The 22,503-nt window shown below is 38.3% G+C and overlaps 1 protein-coding gene across 1 annotated transcript in view; it reads right to left on the reverse strand.

Annotated features, from left to right (window-relative positions):
• Nucleotides 1-22,225, reverse strand: part of nfatc3a (nuclear factor of activated T cells 3a) — a 106,583-nt gene extending 84,358 nt beyond the window's left edge. The window contains exon 1 of the mRNA XM_052154834.1: nt 21,853-22,225. Coding sequence (XP_052010794.1) covers nt 21,853-21,943 — 91 coding nt within the window. The 5' untranslated portion in view covers nt 21,944-22,225. The remainder of the gene's footprint in view (nt 1-21,852) is intronic.
• Nucleotides 22,226-22,503: the final 278 nt, after the last annotated feature.

Here is a 22,503-nt window from a genome sequence, read left to right on the forward strand (position 1 = left end):
GTTGAAAAGTATAATTATGTTTTTATTTTATTTACGTTTTAAGAATTAATTTGATTAGACAACCTTCTGATGTTAAAATGTAATTAACTTTAAAACACTGAATTCAGACTAAATAAATAACACAAAACACAAACATAGTGGTATAAAATGGAATTTGGGGGAAAATAATATTGCTTGCATAGGGCCCTATAGACACACTTAAACACACCAATATATTGATGGCACAGTGGCTATTGTGTTTAAGGTATCAATATCAATTTATTGAATATTAAGTACATCTGAAAAAATATCACTGATATATTGTCCCAACGATTTTACACAAGCTTAAATTGAGAGCTTCCTGGTTTCCTAGATTTTCCATTTTGGACCAATTTTCATGTCTTACATCACATCATTTACCTACTGGAACATGATGTTTCGCTTTCCCCATCCTCTCTGACAAATAATTTGCTTTGCTGATGCTGTGCGAAAATCATTTAGTAACTTTAAGAATATGTTAAAGTACAAACACATCATGAACTCCAACATGCAATTCCTCATTTTATCCACTATACAAGAAGCCTGTGTGAACTCTTGGCTCTAAGATGTGCACATACCTTCCTAAAAGAGGGTCAACTGCTGAATTGCTTGCACAATTTCCTGACCTGTGTGCTTGTGTGTACAGCCGGGTGTAACCTAATCTGGAGTTCCCTTTGTAGAACAGCAGGTTTCTCTTACAGCTCAAACATAACTATCTCCCTCGTTCTCCTTTTGCAACAAATGGCATAAAAAATAGTAACTTTAAAAATTGAACAATGAAGACTTAAATAAATGCTAAAAATAGTAATGCAAGTAGCAAAGTTATTATATGAAAATAAGAGATTTCTATTAACTGAACAAGCTGTCACTTCTAAACACTGAGTCTCTAACGCAAGCCACACAATACAGCCCAAACCTGTAGCACCTCAATCTCTGTGGCCCACAACTGCACTCTCTATTGAAAACAAAGAGAAAAACAGTGTGTGTGTCTCATTAGTTGATGCTGGATGCTTTCAGTCAATGAGATTGAGTTGAAAGAGGGCAGCTGGGAATCTGGGGTCATTTCCCTCACACTCACAGTGACAATTTTAACTACAGCACGCTCTATTTAATGTAAAGAGCTTCAGGATTATTTTATTATTCTTAAGCGGTTGATCTATAGAATATACAAATGGAGACAGAGTCAGATCTTTTGGGCTATTCATTTTAATGGTTAAATGGTTTGGGGGGGGACAAAAACATCTAAATTTGCATAACACATAATACAGTGCCTAAAACTCTAACCGGATGAAAACTTTAGGCTACATGAGAGCCCCTTATGTTTGACATTGCATGCTTTCACATTACAAGCATTTCTTGCACACTTCCATAAATATCTATTAAGTTGACCCAAGGCCATCGTTATTTCTTTATTTGAATTAAGTAACAGTTAATTACTTTCAGCGCCTCTACAAGGTTACTTAAGTATTTCAGAATTTTTTTAAATTGGAGCAGACAAACTTTTTGACATATTGGCTAAAGTTTCTGCACATTCATCTACTTTATAAAGAGCGATCTTCGTGCTGGTTTGGGAAACAGTCTTTACACCATTGTAAAAAAAAAAACAAGTGATGTTGTTTAAGATTATCGTAAAGCTATGATAATCAAAAAACTACCGTAAAAGCTGATTCTAAAAAATACCTACTGAAAAATAAATCTTGTTCATTTGCCGTTTATTTTCTGCCACATTTGCCTATAATTATCTGAATGTTTAAAGCACTTTACAAATGAATATTTTTTATTAGTGGCCTACTTAACACACATTAGGCCAACAGTTGCTGCATTTAAGCAAGTAATGTAACATTTAAGTGCTTAAATCGGTTTGCTGCGTTTGTGAGTTTGACAGAAAGAACAACAATAACATTAGCCTACCAAATGAGTCATTACAAATAAATGAAAATGAGGTGTAGCCAACATAAAGAATATGACATAAATAGCATGTTTCATGAATCACTGTCATTATTATCATGTCTGTTCTAATAAGGCCCATTTGCCCAGCAGCTGCTATTGGTAGATTTAAATTGTTCACGTATCGCACACTCCCGATCGCAAATGGCTCGATTAGCCATTTTTAATTTCCAATATGTGCAACCACTGATGCTAAATATGATTTAATGATGACCTTACATGAACAAGATCACCATTGAAGATCTAACAGGAGGAATGGGCAGTCTCGCCATCACAGCGCTTACTGAACAAAGTTAGTAAACTGGTCAATTTAAATTGGCTGTTAATAAGTTTGAATATTGAATATTTCATATTATTTACTGTACGTGGACCAATAGTTTAATCAGTAAAGATGCATATTGCATATCATTGTTTTTGTTTTAACGTCCCCTTTCTCAGTCTTTAGAGGGGTGTTAAACATTACATTTCACACAGTCATATTGAATCAATTAAAAACTGGTTGTCAATAGTTTAGAAAATCCTACATATGTTTCTTCAATACTATAGATATATCCCTTTAAAATACTTTTATTAGGCCTAACATTAACAAACATCATTACAATAATTAATGCTTAAAAGATGCTTAAAAAAACTGGAGGGAAACTTGTATCCTCCATTAAAATCTGCTACTCTGAAGAACCGCACGATTGCATACTTTGTGAGGTCATGGTAATTTAATATTTGAATCAACATTAATAAATCGCGATTACAATATCGAGGGCAATAATCGACAATTATTATTTTGTCATAATTGTGCTGCCATACGGTACATTTTACAAATTATGTAATTGAACAATAAACATGTAACAAAACAAAATCTATATATTATCATATTTATTGATTGAATACATTGATTTGCATATGAAAGAGAATTCCTTTCATATGCAAGCAAAGGGGACATTATAAATGAAATATACACTTATGAATCAAAATTGTAATCGAACTGAGAGCTGTAAATCTGTATCTATACCCAGCCCTACTAGGCACAATTAATTCCCCCCTCAGTCTCCCGTGAAACCCTGCCCACTGATAGAAACGCTCACGCCGTGCACAAGCATATATTTACATATGGGCATTTGAGATGCTCTAATAGATTAGCCACGTCCTGCGACTTGATCGGTGATCAGTAATTTGGCCAGTCGCATACACTTTGAAGGATTGAGGAGCATTGTCATGGCATCATGGAATGTGGGGAATACTGGCATTGTGTTGTTAGAAAGAAAACCTGATTCAGCAGATGCAGAGAGTTATGGCAAATATGAAAAGATTGTGTACTGTACTCTTAATGTGGCATTTCACATGCGACAGGGCAAATATACAATATTAAGATACCATAATACAATGTGTTACATTTAATGCAAAAACAAAATAGAATTAAAATAAGGAATAATAATAATAATAATAATAATCAATAACCAAAAATGTCACATTTAGTTTAATTGCACCTATGGGTTATCAGTGTTTTCATTTTGACACTAAGCTTACATTTTTCTTAATAATCTTAATATAGACAATATTTTGTTAGCCTATACTTGTTTTAAAGTCTTATTAAAAAATAAATCATTGTCAGCAAAAACTAGGCAAAGTGATATTACTGGGAAGAGGGAAATTCAATTAATAGTGACAACTGGTTATATGTTAGCTTTCTGCACACTATGTCAGAGATCCTTGAAATGATTGGTATCAGGAACAGTATCGGCTGATCAGGTGACAAAAAGATCAGTGATCTGTAAAAATCCTGACCGGAGCATCCCTAATGTGCAGATACATGAGAGGGCATTTACACAAGATGGCAAAATCTATATAGATTGACACTTTATGTCATCACAACGATATATATCTCATATCGCCCAGCCCTAATTTGCACATATGGAAAAGTCATATCTTTAACAAAAGTAATTAATCCCCGGCAACCCTATCTTTTTTGTTCTTGCACCCACAGACAGCACTCACCATTCCTCAACTTTTTGGACCCTTTTACCTGTCCAGGCGAGCCACTGCTGTGCCCCCAGTTTTGCAGCCAGTTACATCAACAAGCTGCAGATGTCCACTGTGCTAGGTGATGGCAGCCTAAGCCAACATGAACGTATGTTTTCTTTCTAAATAAAGCTCCCTAATTAAACCATCTCACACCGTGATAACATTACAGGATAAAAAAAGCTCAGCCGGCATAGGAAACGCCTCAGGTTCATTTAGTCCCAACCTTGTCAATCACTGCTTAAAATTGCCAAAGCAATAGAATAAGTTTTAGATCTGATGCCTGGCCCACTGCATTTTACATTACAGAACTCCTTACAATTCCCATAAACTTAAATAAATGCTGTCTTTTCTTATGAATCATAAACCAAAATTACTGCTGCCTGCTCATAGTTCTGAAGCTGATTTCACCAAACTGACATCAAAGTAACTAACTAAGCAAAAAGAAATCAGCAGAATGTCACTGTGGTGAGTTGACAGACACCGAATCATGGCATATGTATCATTATTTGTCCAAACACATACACACCTGAATATTTTCAAGCTGGCTCATTAGAAAGTTAGTTTGTTCACTATTTGATTAGTTAGTCTATCTCTTTCGCTTTGTTATGGTAGAAAAGATCATTTCTCAAGGCAAAGTGCGTTTACAAAGTGGATTTTAACAACCCGTCCGTGCAATACTATCAGAGCAAAAAGAGTTTCATTGCTATGGTTATTCAAATTATACTCATCATCTTAGCTGGCAAAAGTCTCAGGGCCTCGTCTGCAATTACACCACAACCAAGACATGCACATCCATCCAGCTGTCAGACACCCATTTAATTACACAACAGCCCAATTAGTAAATTGTGTAATGGTATCTTAGGGACCAAAACAGAGGAAGAAAGTGAGGCACTGCCTCAGAGGAGAAAGAGAGGACCTTAGGTACGAGGCAATAAACAAGTGTGAGGGAAGGAAGACTGAAAGATCGTCTAAGATCAAATCCCATTCAAGTTTTTTACAATTTGAAACGATTACAATTTTAAATTATTACAAATCATTGCACACACAATAAAAAAAATGTAAGACCCTTGAGCAAGTTTTTATTTTGCTTATATACACCGATCAGCCACAACATTAAAACCACCTGCATAATATTGTGTAAGTCCCCCTTTACACCGGCAAATAGCATTCTGAGATGATATTCTTCTCACCACAATTGTACAGAGCGGTTATCTGAGTTACCATAGACATTGTCAGTTCAAACTTGACTGGCCATTCTCCGTTGACCTCTCTCATCAACAAGGCGTTTCCATCCACAGAACTGCCGCTCACTGGATGTTTTTTGTTTTCTGCGCCATTCGGAGTAAATTCTAGAGACAGTTGCGTGTGAAAATCCCAGAAGATCAGCAGTTACAGAAAAACTCAAACCAGCCAAATTAATTATCTGTTTTAGTGCTATGACGATTTATTGTCTCTTTAAGGGCTTGCTCAATTAACTGCCAAAAGGTGTGCTTTTTTCTGCATGTGTGCTTCATACACCTTAAGAAGTCATTTTTGATATTTGAACTTGAAATAAATAAAATAAAAGATATATGGTTTCCTTTAAAGGCTTTATTCATTTATGAATGAAATGAAACATCAAAATATTTCTAAATGCTTAAAATATGTCTCTCTTTTTGGTCAACTTTACATTTACACTGTTGTTTTTTTGAACTCTTATAAAAATATATATTTCTTTATAAAAAAACATGTGATGTAAAATATATATATTACAATATTTATAGAATATTTTATTATATTATGCAAAAGTCAACTTTTTCTGTTGGCATTTATACAATATATTACCTTAAAATTGCCTTATTTGGGCATTAAAATGTGATTGAAATTAGAATGCCCAATAATCGCAGTTATTTGAGATAACTGTTTTTAGATCAAATAACCACGATCAGATGGTTATTTAATAATCAAGACAGGTCTACTTATATAATACAGGTCGATTAATTTTTTCAAAAGGATTTAATACATGCTGCATGTACAATAAACTTTTTTCTTTTTCTGACAGCTAAGGATTTTTGAAAGCTAAATGCTAAAGTAAATCACAGCTCCCACCTTTTGTTTGAACCGGTCTTTCCAAAGGATTAAATTAGCTCTCATTAATAAAATGAGAGCTAATGCTGTTTCCTTGCTACATAACTGATTGTTTGCTTAGGGCATCATACATAAGATCATCCATTCTCACTGAGACGGTTCTCCCCTTATATCTGGTGAGTGACTTGGCTGATGAAAAAAATATATAAAACAGACTGGAAAATAGTGCAACACTGTAGCTAAAATGAACTAGCACCTGTCTGATACAACATGCTCCAGTCTTCAGAAGTTTCTGAGTGTTCAGAAACTTTCCCTGTGCTGTAGCGTCCTGTGAATGTTGCTGGTTTAAGTTACACTAATTTTAATGTAGACAAATACCACACATATCTACACGTGCCTCACCCCGGGAAACAAGCCCACCAGAAAACACACCTTCTCTGTGGCCCGATGAGTCAACTCATTGCATATATGGTACATCTGAGCACATGTGAACCTTAAATGACTGGAGCTAAGCTAACAGCTAAACTGTACCAAACAAAACCCAAGAAATCAATTTGAAACACGTGATGTCAGTCGAAACAGACAGATACAATTTTAAAAAATTTCCACTTAATCGTTTATCGATGAAGTGTGTAATTTCTGCACACTCTGTATAAATAAATATGGTTTCAAAACAGCTTTTATTTCCCTCCCCAATTTGGCATGCCCAATTCCCAAAGTGCAATAAGTCCTCGTGATGGGGTGATGACTCACCTCAATCCAGGTTGTGGATGACGAATCTCAGTTGCCTCCGCATCTGAGAGAGTCAATCCGTGCATCTTATAACGTGGCTTGTTGAGCACGTTACTGTAGAGACCTAACAAGTGTGGAGGCTCACGCCATTCTCTGCGGCATCCACGCACAACTCACAACGCATTCCACTAAGAGCGAGAACCACATTATAGAGACCACGAGGAGGTTAATCCAACGTGACTCTACCCACCCTAGCAGCCGGGCCAATGGGTTGCTTAGAAAGCCTGACTGGAGTCACTCAGCATGCCCTGGACTCGAATTTGCGACTCCAGGTGCGGCAGTCAGCGTCTTTACTTGCTGAGCTACTCAGGCCCCAAAACAGCTTTCTTAATACACCCCCAGTCTTCCATTGTACAATCAAACATATAGTCCCACCCTCAAACTCATGCCTTTGGTGGAGTCAATGTTGTTCTGTCTCATGAGAAGGGTTGCTTAAATCAAACATTGGAATTTTCATAGTGCCACAGAGACACAGCGTTATAAATTTTTTGAGAAAATTAACCTATGAATGGCTTACTTATAGCCGTCTCTGCATATTAAGCTGGGATAAGTATTTTAACACCAAAAAAGTTAAATACTTCAGCTTTAACTTCATCGCTAAAATGGAATGATATCTAATCTCATGGTTTCTAAAGAATAGCACATTACAACGCCACCACTGTGTATTCATCAGAAAACAACGGTGTTCACAGATGATAACTTATTTAGTGTACTGTATTGTTTGCAATAGGGATGTAAAAAGGCATCAATGCTGACAAAGACATTTTGACATATCAATTAATAAAGAATCAATACTATATTAATACACAATGTGATACATGATTAATTGAGACATATTTTAGAACACAGCGCACAAGTTACCCTCTTACTACCAAGTTCCTTGAATAATGCTGGCTCACTGTCATGTACTGCAACACCTCATTTTGAAACTGAATCACCATAAAGCTCACCAAATTAAGAACAGCAGGTAAACCACAAGATCAGATATCATTGCGATTTATTAATGACCCTAATATTAAAGAACCGAAAAACAATTAAGTGTGAAGTTGTAATTGGTGTCTTGCTATAGCATTTGCAATATCTGCCATTGTGTTAGAAGAGCAAAATAGAATGTAATGGTCAACTCACCAACTGCAACCGACAAATTACAAATTCTTAGTTATTCCCAGAGGCTGCAAAGAGAGTTAGTAGGGTCATTAACTAAAAAAAAAAATCGGTTAGTGCTGCTAGCTTATGACACTTCTCTGCAGGACTGGGTGATATGGCCAAAAAAATTATCACAATATTTTTTTCATATCTTTTGATATCGATATTTCTAACAATGTACATTTCATACCATTAATGGGGGCTGAACTCCACTCCATATGTTTGGTAGACCTCAAGAATAAATTAAACAACTTGTTTGGTTGCAAGTAAACTCCAAAGGGTAATCTACTTTTAACGGATTTTACATTTAGGATTTAATCCTTAATAAGGTGTGTGTGTGGGAGACCTCTTTTCAAAGACATTTCACTAATTTCATCATCTTCAGCTGACGTTTGACTACACCATACTTTCTTGTGACGATCCACAGTCCAGCACAGTAGGTGGCGGTAATGCACCAAAAACTGGATTGCCAACTCAAATAAATATCGCAAGAAGAAACATTTTGTGTTTGAACAGTGCTTTGGATCATATTTTTTTTTTTTTACTAAATAAAACAGCTATGGTGTTGATGTCGGCAGTGTTGGGTACGCTAAATAAAAAGTAATCCCACTACTGATTACTAATTACTTTTGTAAAAAATTTAATTTGATTACTAATGACTAATGTGTGGCATGTATGTGTACAGTAAGCTTGTTTCCCTGTGTTTGTGTTGGTGAGAGACAGGAAAAGAATACTAATGAACTGAAAACATTTCTGAAAACCCATTTGCAGACAGCTTTGATAGTAAAATCATTGTGTATTTGAAAGCTTGTTGTTTCTTTTTGGTGTGCATATACAGGTTTGCTTATGTGTTGCATCATGCATGTCTGTGTGCATGCATGTCTGTTTTTGTGTGTTCATTTGTGTGAAACTTTACAGAGAGTTGATTATTTCTACCTCCCTGCTTGTGCTTGGATGAATTGCATATCCTTTATCAGTTGCACATCCATAACGCTATAGCATTATGTTTGTGTTTTATTGTGTACAGTACATAAAGAACGTAAAAAGCCATTTGCCTTGTGACATCTTTTTTTGACATCTGGCAGCTGCAGAGAGAGATACAGAAGGGAGGTGCACGAGGATGCGGTAGAGCGCGGATATATAAGGAGGATTTGTCGGCGGCCCAGCCTTGCATGCCTCAGACAGGGATGGAAGCACGCTGACACAGAGTTCACTGAGATTGATTGTCAGCGCATGAAAACTTGAAACGCTTTACTTTCATTTTCAATTTAAATAAACAACTACATTCTGCTGCCTCCATAGTAACACAGCTAACTCATCTACCGTTGCCTCGATAGTGTCCTCAATGCCATGGTGGTTTGTTTGAGTGCATGCTCATTAGTTGGAACATAACACAGGAACATGATACATTTTAAAATGCATTCGACTAAATTAATATTATTGTTTTAGCAATAAATGTCTAATCCAAGTAACTTAATGTTATTTATGTCTGTAACTGTAATCAGATTACTTCATTTTTTAAAGTAACATGTTACATTACTGTGTTACCACAAAATGTAATCAGATTAGTTACTTTGTAACACATTACACCCAACACTGGATGTCGGAGTTGTTGTTCAGTCAATAGCTGTATTACATTGTAAGTGCTGTCTTGTTTGGCACACAACAATGTCATATTAGCCGAACAGCTAGCTAGCGGCTACCAAGACTCATCTGGCCTCAACCATTTTCAATGACAGCAGGGCTGCCTACTAACAGGCGATATACTTCCTAACGAGCTTATCTCATGATGAAGATTCAGTTAGCTAGTTGTGTGTATACCTTTGCCAATCAGCTTGCATCTTTATCAACACATAGCTGATCCGACATCTAGATGTAGAACATATGCTGAATATTGAAAATTACTCAAAGGTTTAGCATCGCTATCAAAAATGTATTTCTTCCAATAAATATCGATATTGCTTTATTGCCCAGCTCTACTTCTATGTATATGTTAATGTCAAAGGTCAACAATTTTCTAAAGCTATACACTGACTAAGTTTACACATGAAATCGGCTTTTTGCGAGAAAGCGGGTTATTGTGAAAAAAATAGCGTTTCCGTTTACATGCACTGTATAAGCGGCATACTCCTGTATACATGCGGCTCACAGTGTTTCCCAAAGGATTTTGAGAAACACTGGGCTCGGTCAGTAAGCAGCTTTCTTCACAGCAACCTAACTTCATCACGACACTTGCGTAAATAACAAACATGGTATCCGAGGAAGACTTCACTATTTTATACTCTGTTGCTTTGGTTTATTTCCTGATATTCCAGAGTTGTTCCTGCGTTTGTTTCCTTAGCTTTCCATAGCGACCTACAGTGGAATTGCGCTGCAGTAGTAGGGTTTCCCTCTTACATAAAACTCTGGGATTCCCTCAATGTACAAATGCAAATACGCGAATGTGAGGGACCATCAATATTTTACATTGGTGTGTGTAAAAGGGTATATTTTATAAAACTACAAATAGAAAAATGGTACATTCAGACTTTTACATTTTCAAAATTTGCTCTCTGGAGATACCCCTGAACCCCCATACAGTATATATCATTCCTCAGTCACAAGGGCTTCTATGTCCCCATACTTGGTTATCTGTATGTAAAGAAATATGAAAATAATGTTAAAAAATAAAAATATTATATATATATATATATATATATATATATATATATATATATATATATATATATATATATATATATATATATATATATTCATTATGATTCAAAATGAACAGATTATCTTATAACATTCATACCCAACTGCACTCAATTGATAAACTCTAAAAAATACTGTAATATTTTCAAAGACGATCCCTCAGACACCACTGCATTTGCTGTGTCTGGGCCCCCAATGCAGTTTTGTTAAGACTATTTAGAATGTTTAGGATTTTGTTTTCTCGTATTTTTTTGGAAATTCAAAAAAATTTGCAATGTGCAAATGTGATTGAATATCGTGATAAATATCGATATCGAATAATATGAAAAATAATATTTCGATAATATTTTTTGCCATATCACCCAGCCCTAGTGTAAGGAAATCGGGGTTCTCTCTTACATGACGTTTCAGAATGCAGCTTTCTGCAAAAACCCTGGTGTCTTCCTAAGTTGATTTAAACATGGTCATTATCTCCTCATGGTGCCTCTATGGTGGATCGTAAGCAGCTCATTCACACCTTTATGTTTCGTTAACATGGTACTACAGAGGCAAGAATGAGTCAGCACTGTCAACCTGCTTCAAACCTCTGGAAAACCGAATATATCATTGGCTCAAAATGCCTTCCAGTATATTCCCTGCTTAGTGGAGGACTTCATTGACACAAATAACCTCTTGTGTTTGAGCGGAAGATGTTCAAGCTATTGAAAGTTCCATGAAAACAGTCAAAAATTATATTTAAAAAAACTTGCCACCACAAAGTTTGCATGTTGTGCATTGCTGCCTGGGCATTGCTATGTGCTTGTTAAGATGAAGACCATGTATCTATGAAATTTTATTCCCAAAATATGGCTTGGTTCCCACCTTCAATGTCAGGAAATTTATTCTGCTGATTGAATTGCCCACCAGGAGAAAGTCTGATCTCTTAGAAAATTAATGGAAAACCTCTCCTCAACAAGTCACTTAATTGAGCTAATATTCATGTCCGCAGAACAAATGGTACGGGACGAGACGTTAAGTGCCTTAGTTTAATACTTCTGGTTAGGGGTTAAGAACAAACACCTGGTGTAAAGAATAATAACAGTGATGTTTGCCTTAGCAAGCACTACTAACAAGTCTCCTCTTGATTGTACAAACTGACATTTCTCAATATTTAATATTTGGAATGATTGTAATATTGCGAGAGCTTTCATGGTTATGTCCCCTAATACTAGCGGCAGCATGGCTGGCAGAGCTACTACCCAACACCCATCCACTGACCTACATGCAGCTACGCCTGCTACACCTGAGTCTGTGGCCTCACCTGGGGACGTTGTGCACAGCATATTAGCACTTCTCTGCTGCTCGAGACACACAGTGCAAAGTGGTGCAGGGCTGAATAGTGGGACGATTCGTCCAGTGGCACTTGCTGGCTGTGGGGTGAGTCTTCCACTAGCCTCCTCCTGCTAGCCTCTGACAGGCTAGCGAAGCTGCAGTCTGCCCTCTGCCATTCTTGCTGTGGCTCAAAATAACTCACCCTGAGAGCGATGTAATTTCAGTCTTTCCCACGACTGAGACAGCCAGCTAGCCAGCTAGCCAGCCAGCTGAGCAGATGTGAGCTAGCACAGACACTAAACACTGCACACCCTGCTTTATCATCATCATTTGCCTACCGATATATAAAAGTACCTCAACACTGGTTGTAATGAACTCTGCTGACCTGATTTTTCAGAGACACAAGACTGTAAGAAGACATGCGCAAAGGTTTGTTATGAAAAACACCATCCAATTAACGTTTTTGAGTACACTATTGAAGAAAAAGATGAAGAGGCAGGAAGAGAGAGGGAGAGAAAGACAGAGAGAAACTGAAAAAGATATTAAGATAAGTGGAATTAGAAAGTTCTGGAAGTCTGTTACATTCATTAATCAGCTGCTTTGTATTCTGATGCTTTAAAATCTCCAAACCAAAGATTTACCAAACAGTGAACAGACCTGACTTAGATGGTTTGAGTTCTGTTACATGAAATAAGATTTGCTATGACAGAAAACTGTGATTCATAGATGTGTTGGATGGATATTGGTCAGAATTTGTTAGCCTATTTTTTTGCATCATTGTAAAAACTCTTTGAATGTATCACTTTCAGAGACCATTTAGACCAAGGCCAAGCACCCAATATGGTCGGCGTAGAAAAGGAAGTCCCAACTTACAAGTAAAAGAGCCAATCACCTTTTAAATACAAACATTTAACTTGGGATACGTATGTAATTTCACTGGACCAGCCTGAAAAATTGCTTTTTTTTTGCATGATCTGAGCTAAAGAAGCAAACAATACCATTGTTTTCCTGCTGATTTGAAATATTTTATTTGATTGTATTCTTGACCAAATCATTTCAGACCTGCCAACCATGGGAAAATATTTTGAGTACCACAATAGTGTAACACTAAGTTCACATGCTTTTGCACAACTTCGCTTTGCACACGGTCATTTCCCTACTCACCAACATATCATCAAGTTATTCACCATATATTCTTGAGAAGAACTCCAGTATAAATTTATTTTCATGATTAATATTTCATTGTATGATATGTGTGCTTATACAACTGATAACCATAATTGCATTTTAAAGTATTTACAGAAACTTGTTTTGTAATGTAAAAAATAAAACACTGTAAACACTGTCAATTATTAATAAAACCCAAGTTTCTGTTCAGGATTTCCATTTGATTTAATAATTAAATAATTGAATCAACTAATATAGGCACCCATATTATAGGCCAAATGGAAAAATATGTAGCCTATTCAATTAAAAATGTATCTAGGAATGTAGGACTTTGTAACTAGAGGTTTAGCCACATTAGTACCTGAAGCTCCTTGGACGTCAAAATAGTAATTGCACAATGTGCAAAATGCATGATTTGGCAGTTTTGAGGCATGGCCATTGCTCCTGATTCTTAGTGAGGAACTTCTGAGGAACCTTCGCTTCTTTTTAAGTCTGTTGTTCTCTCTCTCCCTGTCAGTGTCCTCATTCAACGCCATAATTATTTTAACTACAAGGCGCACGCAAGTCCACACACACACACACACACACACACACACACACACACACACACACACACACACACACAGGTAACTTTCTAGGTAACGTTATTTATGTGGCACATGCACTCGTTTTTTTCATCCTGACATGACATACACAACATATAGATCGATACAACATCATGAGAAAAAGTATCATGGCATATCGATATTTGATTGTATTGACACAGCCCTACACTATAATATAATAGCTATTCAGGTTGGCTGGGTTCCAATAAGGGCTGAAACGATTAGTCAATGTTATCGACGATGTCGACAATAAAAAATTGTCGACAAAAATGTTTGTTGTTGAATAGTCATTTGATGTCATTTAACGTAACATGAGATCACATTAAACTCTAATGATGATGCGTGAGAACAGCACTACACTATAATATAATTTAATATAATATAATAGCTTTTCAGGTTGGCTGGGTTCCAACTAGGGCTGAAACAATTAGTCAACGTTATCAACAATAAAAAATTGCCGACAAAAATGTTCATAGTTGAATAGTCATTTGATATCATTTAACATAACATGAGATCACATTAAACTCTAATGATGATGCACAAGAACAGCACTACGCTATAATATAATAGCTTTTCAGGTTGGCTGGGTTATAACTAGGGCTGAAACGATTAGTCAACTTTATTGACAACAATAAAAATTTGTCGACAAATGTTCATTGTCGAATAGTCATTTGATATAATTTAACGTAACATGAGATCACATTAAACTCTAATGATGAATCGTGAGAACAGCACCACAGTTCACACCTGACTGATGAGAGGAGGAATTACACAGATCACAGTCCAGATGCACTCTAAACTTTCCAAACAGCTTCAGCTGATGTAGATCGCAAAGTATGAGGGAATTATACAAACAAAAATAAAAAAATAAGTACATTCAGAAGCACTCTCGTTGTGGAATAAGTGGAGCCGGCATTTCTGTGTGCAGTCAGCGCCTATTCTATGAGTTGTGTGAATGTCCCGATCTAAGGAGGAGAGATTGAAACTGCACCCGGCGGATGCACACTCTGTCACGGGACGCTCATCCCTCTAGTGCGCACACTTAATGCAGCTAGATTATAACATGATGACTCGTGACTAATTGAATCATAATAAATGTGTCATTGAGTGTTTCTTATCGGGAAGAAAATTGGCAATAAGTAGCTTTATTAATACGAGAGAATTTATGTTTTTGTGGATTTTGGATTGAAGTGAACAGAAAGGTGAGAGAGGTGAGTCTTTACCCCATTATACACTGCAGCAAAATGTTTTTGATTTTATTTTGTTTTGGCTTGTTTTCAAAAAATAATATATAAAACTCCTTTAAAACAATGTACATTTTCTTTAGCAGCTATACTACAGAAGAAAACAATTTCTGAGAATGTTGTATTTAATAAAATATTAAAAATACAAATATTTTAAAATATCTAAAAATCCTTTAAAAAAAGATGCATTCACCTGAGAAGCAGCATTTAAGATATTTAGACTTGCTATTAGATCTTGAATACAAGTATATTTTGTCTTTTTATTGCACTTTCAGAAGTATAACCAAGTGAAAAAATACACTTGTATACAAAATACACTTATATTTAAGATACATTCTCTTAAAGCAAGCCTAAATAATAAATGTTGCTTCTGCAAAAGTTTTTTCCTGTTAATTCAGTGAATGTCATTTAGAGGCATTTTTTAAAGATTATTTTGTCCTCTTTATTGTTAGTAAGCACACTTAATCCAACATTTTATGTCGGGCCACAAGCTAAATAATCGGTTAAGAGCTTATGATTAATCTTTGCAATAACTGGCAAATAATCATGCTGATAATTGTTAGATTAATCGATTATCAAAATAATCGTTAGTTGCAGCCCTAGTTCCAACAACCCAAAAATGCTAAATGGACCAAGATTAAAGTTGACCAAAAAGAGAGACAGATATTTTTATATTTTCAAATATTATTTAATGTCATTCATAAGTTTTTAAAGCCTTAAAGGAAATCATGTAAAAGTTCAATATGAATAAATTACTTCTAAATCTTTATGAAGCACACGCATGACAAAATGCATGACAATTAAATTTCATAATCGTGAAAGCCCTAAAACAGATTATTAATCATCATAATTGCAATTATTTGTTTGACAATTAAACATTAGCCAAATTTCATAATCATGACAGCCCTAATGAAGGTTATTGTTGATGCCATACAAGAACATGAATTAATGAACCTCTATTTCTGTACACTCCTGAACACAATAACTTGAGGATACTTCCATCAAAACTGACTCAGCACAATGTTCAAACATTTGGAATTATGAAAAGGCAAGTCTGTACTGATAAACAAAAATAAAATGGCCAAATAAAAAACGCAATAGCATGCCAAAACATATATGAAAGTTACTGGTTGCAACCTTGGCTCCATGTGCTCTCACTAAAAGCATGTGGATGTAAAAACAAACATGTACATCTTGTCATCATGTTTTGCCATGTTGAGGAGTTTTGAAATTTAGAACAATAATCTCATAACTATTAGTGCTTTTTGGTGCCCTGAAATAAATTACTCAGGCAGCAAGATTAAAGGTGTTGAAACAGGAATCTGATGAAATTTGACATCTTACAAAGAGAGTCCTGAACTAAATTCAAGGTCTTGTGTACATAAAACCATATATTAGCAAACAGAAGACAAAAACTGATCATTCATCTTTTTTGCAACTCTTAACAACAGCCAAAGGCACAGACAGCACTGATGTGTACAGTAACAACAGTCCATGCCCTTTTACAATCATGACGACTCCTTGACCAGTGTGAACGACACATCACTTAGGATAAAAACCAGTTAAACAACTTAAAAATAATGCAATTTGACAAACTCCTGTCATATTCACAAGGCAGAAAGATAGAAAATGACCATATTAACAATTCTATTCAGTATGGTGGCTGAAATTCAGTTTAAAAATTCCACACTTTCAAGGCCACATCAGAATTCTCCCTTGACACGTGTGAATGAGTGCATGCACTAAAACTCAACATGTGGGCCAAATTACAAGTCAAGTGGTCAAGTGGTCAAGTGGTTTTTATTGTCGTTTCAACCATATACAGTTAGTACAGTACACAGCAAAACGAGACAACGTTCCTCCAGGACCATGGTGCTACATAAAAACAACAAAGGACCAACACAGGACCACATGAGACAACACAGCGAAATAAAATACCTATATAAAAAAACCTATATATACCTATATAAAGTGCACGTGCAAACATGTGCAAAAAGTACAGGACAGTACAACAAATTTCTGACAATGAACAGGACAATAGACAGTGCAGCGCCGACCAGTACTCAGTGCAAAAAGATGACAGTTTCTAAAAATGTAAACATAACATACTATGAGATAATGTTCTATGCACATAGCAGTTATTGAGGTAGCAGACAGTTATAAAGTGACAGTAATTAAAGTGCAACTCAGGACACGTGTGTGTGTGTGTCAAACCAGTCTCTGAGTATTGAGGAGTCTGATGGCTTGGGGGAAGAAGCTGTTACACAGTCTGGCCGTGAGGGCCCGAATGCTTCGGTACCTCTTGCCAGACGGGAGGAGGGTAAAGAGTTTGTGTGAGGGGTGTGTGGGGTCGTCCACAATGCTGGTTGCTTTGCGGATACAGTGTTTTTTGTAAATGTCTTTGATGGAGGGAAGAGAGACCCCAATGATCTTCTCAGCTGTCCTCACTATCCTCTGCAGGGCTTTGCGGTCCGAAACGGTGCAAGTCCCAAACCAGGCAGTGATGCAGCTGCTCAGGATGCTCTCAATAGTCCCTCTATAGAATGTAGTGAGGATGGGGGTTGGGAGATGTGCTTTCCTCAGCCTTCGAAGAAAGTAGAGACGCTGCTGGGCTTTCTTGGTGATAGAACTGGTGTTGAGGGACCAGGTGAGGTTCTCTGCCAAGTGAACACCAAGGAATTTGGTGCTTTTGACGATCTCCACAGAGGAGCCGTCGATGTTCAGCGGAGTGTGTTCACCTTGTGCTCTCCTAAAGTCAACAACCATCTCTTTTGTTTTGTCGACATTCAGGGACAGGTTGTTGGCTCTACACCAGTTCGTCAGCCTCTGCACCTCCTCTCTGTATGCTGACTCGTCGTTCTTGCTGATGAGACCCACCATGGTCGTGTCATCAGCGAACTTGATAATGTGATTCGAGCTGTGCATTGCTGCACAGTCGTGAGTCAACAGAGTGAACAGCAGTGGACTGAGCACACAGCCCTGGGGGGCCCCAGTGCTCAGTGTGGTGGTGGTGGTGGAGATGCTGTTCCCGATCCGGACTGACTGAGGTCTCCCAGTCAGGAAGTCCAGGATCCAGTTGCAGAGGGAGGTGTCCAGGCCCAGCAGGTTCAGCTTTCCAATCAGGTGCTGGGGAATGATTGTGTTGAATGCTGAGCTGAAATCTATGAACAGCATTCGAACGTATGAGTCCTTATTGTCTAGGTGGGTGAGGGCCAGATGGAGGGTTGTGGTGATGGCATCGATCCGCTGAACGGTTTGAACGATCACGCAAACTGCAGTGGGTCTAGTGAGGGGGCAGTTGGGTCTTAATCTGCCTCATGGCGAGCCTCTCGAAGCACTTCATGATGATGGGTGTAAGTGCGACGGGACGGTAGTCGTTGAGGCAGGACACTGAAGACTTCTTTGGCATGGGGATGATGGTGGTGGCCTTGAAGCACGTTGGAACAACGGCGCTGCTCAGAGAGATGTTGAAGATGTCGGTAAGAACATCTGCTAGCTGGTCTGCACATCCTCTGAGCACTCTGCCAGGAATGTTGTCTGGTCCAGCAGCCTTCCGTGGGTTTCCTCACATCTGCCGTGGTATGACAGAGCACCTGGTCGTTGGGAGGAGGGGTGGACTTCCTCGCCATCACGTCGTTCTGCACTTCAAACCGAGCATAAAAGTCGTTCAGCGCATCTGGAAGGGAGGCATCTTTGTCACAGGCAACTGATGTTGTCCTGTAGTTGGTGATGGCCTGGATGCCCTGCCACATGTGCCACGTGTCACTGCTGTCCTGGAAGTGACTGTGGATTCTCTGGGCGTGTACGCGCTTTGCCTCTCTGATTGCCCGTGACAGTTTGGCCCTAGCTGTTCTTAGGGCTGCCTTATCGCCTGCTCTGAAGGCGGAGTCTCGGGACCTCAGCAGCGTGCGCACCTCCGCAGTCATCCACGGCTTCTGGTTGGAGCGTGTAGTGATGGTCTTGGAGAAAGTGACATCATCAATGCACTTGCTGATGTAGCTGGTCACTGATGCTGTGTATTCCTCCAAGTTGGTAGAATCGCCATATGTTGCAGCCTCCTGAACATGTGCCAGTCAGTACACTCAAAACAGTCCTGAAGAGCAGAGATGGCTCCTGCTGGCCAGGTTTTCACCTGCTTCTGAAGCGGTTTTGTGCGCCTGATCGAGCGGTCTGTATGCTGGAATTAACATAACAGAGATGTGGTCTGAGTAGTCGAGGTGGGGCGGGGCTCCACCTGCACGCGCCTGGGATGTTTGTGTAAACAAGATCAAGCACGTTCGCCTCTCGTTGCAAAGTCCACATACTGATGGAATTTAGGGAGCACTGTCTTGAGATTTGCATGGTTGAAATCTCCAGCGACAATAAACAGTCCGTCGGGGTGAGCGTTCTGCAGTTCGCTCATAGCCCCATACAGTTCACAGAGCTTCCTTAGCGTTACGCTGGGGGAATGTAAACTCGGTTATACAAACAGTGGTGAATTCCGTGGTAGATAAAAAGGTCTGCATCTAACAGTCACAAGCTCCAACAGTGATGAACAGTAACTAGAGACTAGCATAGAGTTCTTGCACCATTCCGTGTTGATGTAAACACACAAGCCACCACCGCGAGTCTTACCGCAGAGAGCTGTATTTCTGTCGGCACTAAACGAGGCGAGCCCGTCTAGCTGAATGACGGCATCCGAACTCTGTCGCTGAGCCACGCCTCCGTGAAAACAAAGACGCAGCAGTCTCTAAACTCATGCTGTGTAGCCTGCTGGAGTCGGATATAGTCCAGTTTATTGTCCAGGAGCAAACATTTGAGAGCAGGATAGACGGGAGAGCCGGCCGGCTAGGGTTTGTTTTTAGCCTAGCATGGACCCCCGCCCTCTTTCCGCGCTTCCGCTTTCTCGCACACCGCTTACGACGTCCTCTGGAGGCCTGGTCTCGCAGCAAGCCGAGTACGCGTAGCGCCTCCTGCAGGTCATCATGCAGCTTGGTTTTTGCATGAGTCTTATATTTCAGTAGTGTCTGGCGATGGTAGACACGAACACCGGTTGCTCCGATGTCCATGTGTTGCAAAAGTCGGGCTTTTTTAACAAAAATAGCACCATTGTGGATCCGGAGTGGCAGCTGCGTGCTACCGGCGCGGTAGCGCGGTACACCGTGCAACAGGCTGAAAAACATAGCGGTTCTTTTATTTCTAACATTTTGTCTAAATACATCATCCCAACTTCTGACTCAAAATGTATTTATTTTTTCTTCTCTTAAATTTAGGAAAAGACTCCTTTTATAAGGTGCAACTCTATTTAGTTCTTCAAAAACAGTTGATCCAAAATGACAATGCACAACAGTGATTGTTACATTGATTTCCTCAGCACATAAAGTAGCAAAGCCACTTGTCATAATAGCATTATAGCATAGACCCTGATAGAGCAACATTTTACAAAACAAATAAAAAAAATAAAAAAACTTTATTTAAATATTGCCCAGCATGCCCTGCCCTTCTTTGTTTAGGGAATGCATGCAATCAACAAATGCAATTTGTGTTCATGCAATACTTTAGAAAATCATGCAAACCTTAAACAAAAACACACCAAGGTCCACCCACACACATGCATTCTGCTGTCACTATACCCAAATCTCTTTCCTTCACGACACACTCGAGCACACTGACAGATACTGATATGGTTGCTACTTCACATACACGTTTTTTCATAAGGCAATTACACACACACAAACACAGGCCATGCTGATGGCCATGCCGGGTGGACACAAACAGAGGAAATATACACTACAAATACATAAACAAGGTTAAAATGCAGACTGAGCACTGAAACAGAAAGAAAAGTGCTTATCAATTAATTCAAATATAAGTGTCATTTAAATTTCTGTATACAGCGAACTAGCAATAGAATTTACTCAAGACATTTAACATGCAGCCTAGCCTTTCTAATTATTTTATCACAATTAATTTAAACCTCTGTTTGAAAACATAACTGCATCATAAGAATCATTTAAAGAACATTTTCAAAATGTGACATTTTTGTAGTTTAAAGCTGTAACTACAAAAACAATTTTTTTTGTTTATGTTTGTATTGTGTTGTTTACATGTAATAAGTAAGAACACTTTTGGAAACTTTTTTGACCTGAGGGATCACCACATCAACAATAAACTATTAATTAATTAATAGTAATAATTAATTATCATCCGTTGAGCTACACTCAACAGGTATGTTTATATTTTGGATTTCACATTTGATATATTACTGTCAACAATACAAACCATATTATGGCTACCCAGAAGAATCAACATAATTCAAAATGGGACAAATGGGGCATTTGTTTATTCCTACATTTTTAGTAAATGTAAATTACCTGCTGTGACAAAATGTACCAGTGTAAATAAAATTAAATTGGAGAAATAAAACCGTTTGCAAGGTCTCGTTAAGTTTTAATGGAAACTTATGGGTTGAACCATTTTCCATGTGATCTAGTTGAAAGCGTGGGTAAGTGATAACAGAAACTTTTATAGTATTTCACTCTGTGCAGCAGCTGACAGATTCAGCTGCATTGTAAAATACATGGTGTTTCATTTTCACACTAATTCAGCAGCTGCTCACGAGGTTACTTTAGTTCCCCGGTTGATAATCTTACCGGCACATCGCCTAAACTTACTGCTTCTCATTTCCATTAAAAACACAGCAGCTGCTAGTGTAAAGAAAAACGCTGGCGAGCTCTGCCACTTTCACAGCGCGGCGCTGCTGCATTTGTTATCGTCATCATCACTTTTTAAATGCATGATTCATGAGTTTATCTACACCGATGCATTGTGAGTGAGTATCCCAAAGTATAGGCACTGACCTGCGGGGCCTAGCTGCGGCTGCTGTCCGTCCTCCCCGAAGATCAGTCTGAAATCCAGCTCTTCATTCCCGGGGCAGTTTGCAGTAGTCATCGGGTTTGACAGCTCGGGATTACCCGTCTATGTACGCCGACTCTTTAATAAACTCACTACATTGACTAATAGTGAAGTCAAAACTTTTCAACTTTTCCTCCGTGCTATAGTTTCCCTCTAATTCCAAGCGGATTATATTATTGTATGAAACTCCTCCCTCAGAATAATCCAAACAGCTCCTGCTACTGAGTTTGAGCCGAGTCGCAGCGGCAGAACTTTTCACTGTGAAGGGGAGGTGAGCGAGCGCACTACGTCAGCGCGGCCGTTGATCTAGGTCGTCCGCTGCTGCTCACCGTCTCGAGCTCCTTTCCCAACTTTTACTAACAGCGCGTGACAGGGCAGTTCCAGCGGTGACGTCAGGCGAGTCGGCACTCAACAGAAGCGCGCGCACACTAGCGGTTAGTGCGTTTCGGATTGGGTTTATGGGAATTGTAGTTTCTTTTTGTTAAGCGCTGTACTGTTGCAGCCGTCTTTTGCGCCGTCCTCAGATTTTAAACTCTTTGTGTTTGAATGCATTTTATTTCAAATGCCATAAAAAACTGAAAAATGACATTCATTTA

This window comes from Xyrauchen texanus, chromosome 2 (genome assembly GCF_025860055.1).
Source record: "Xyrauchen texanus isolate HMW12.3.18 chromosome 2, RBS_HiC_50CHRs, whole genome shotgun sequence".
In the NCBI taxonomy this organism is placed as follows: Eukaryota; Metazoa; Chordata; class Actinopteri; order Cypriniformes; family Catostomidae; genus Xyrauchen; species Xyrauchen texanus.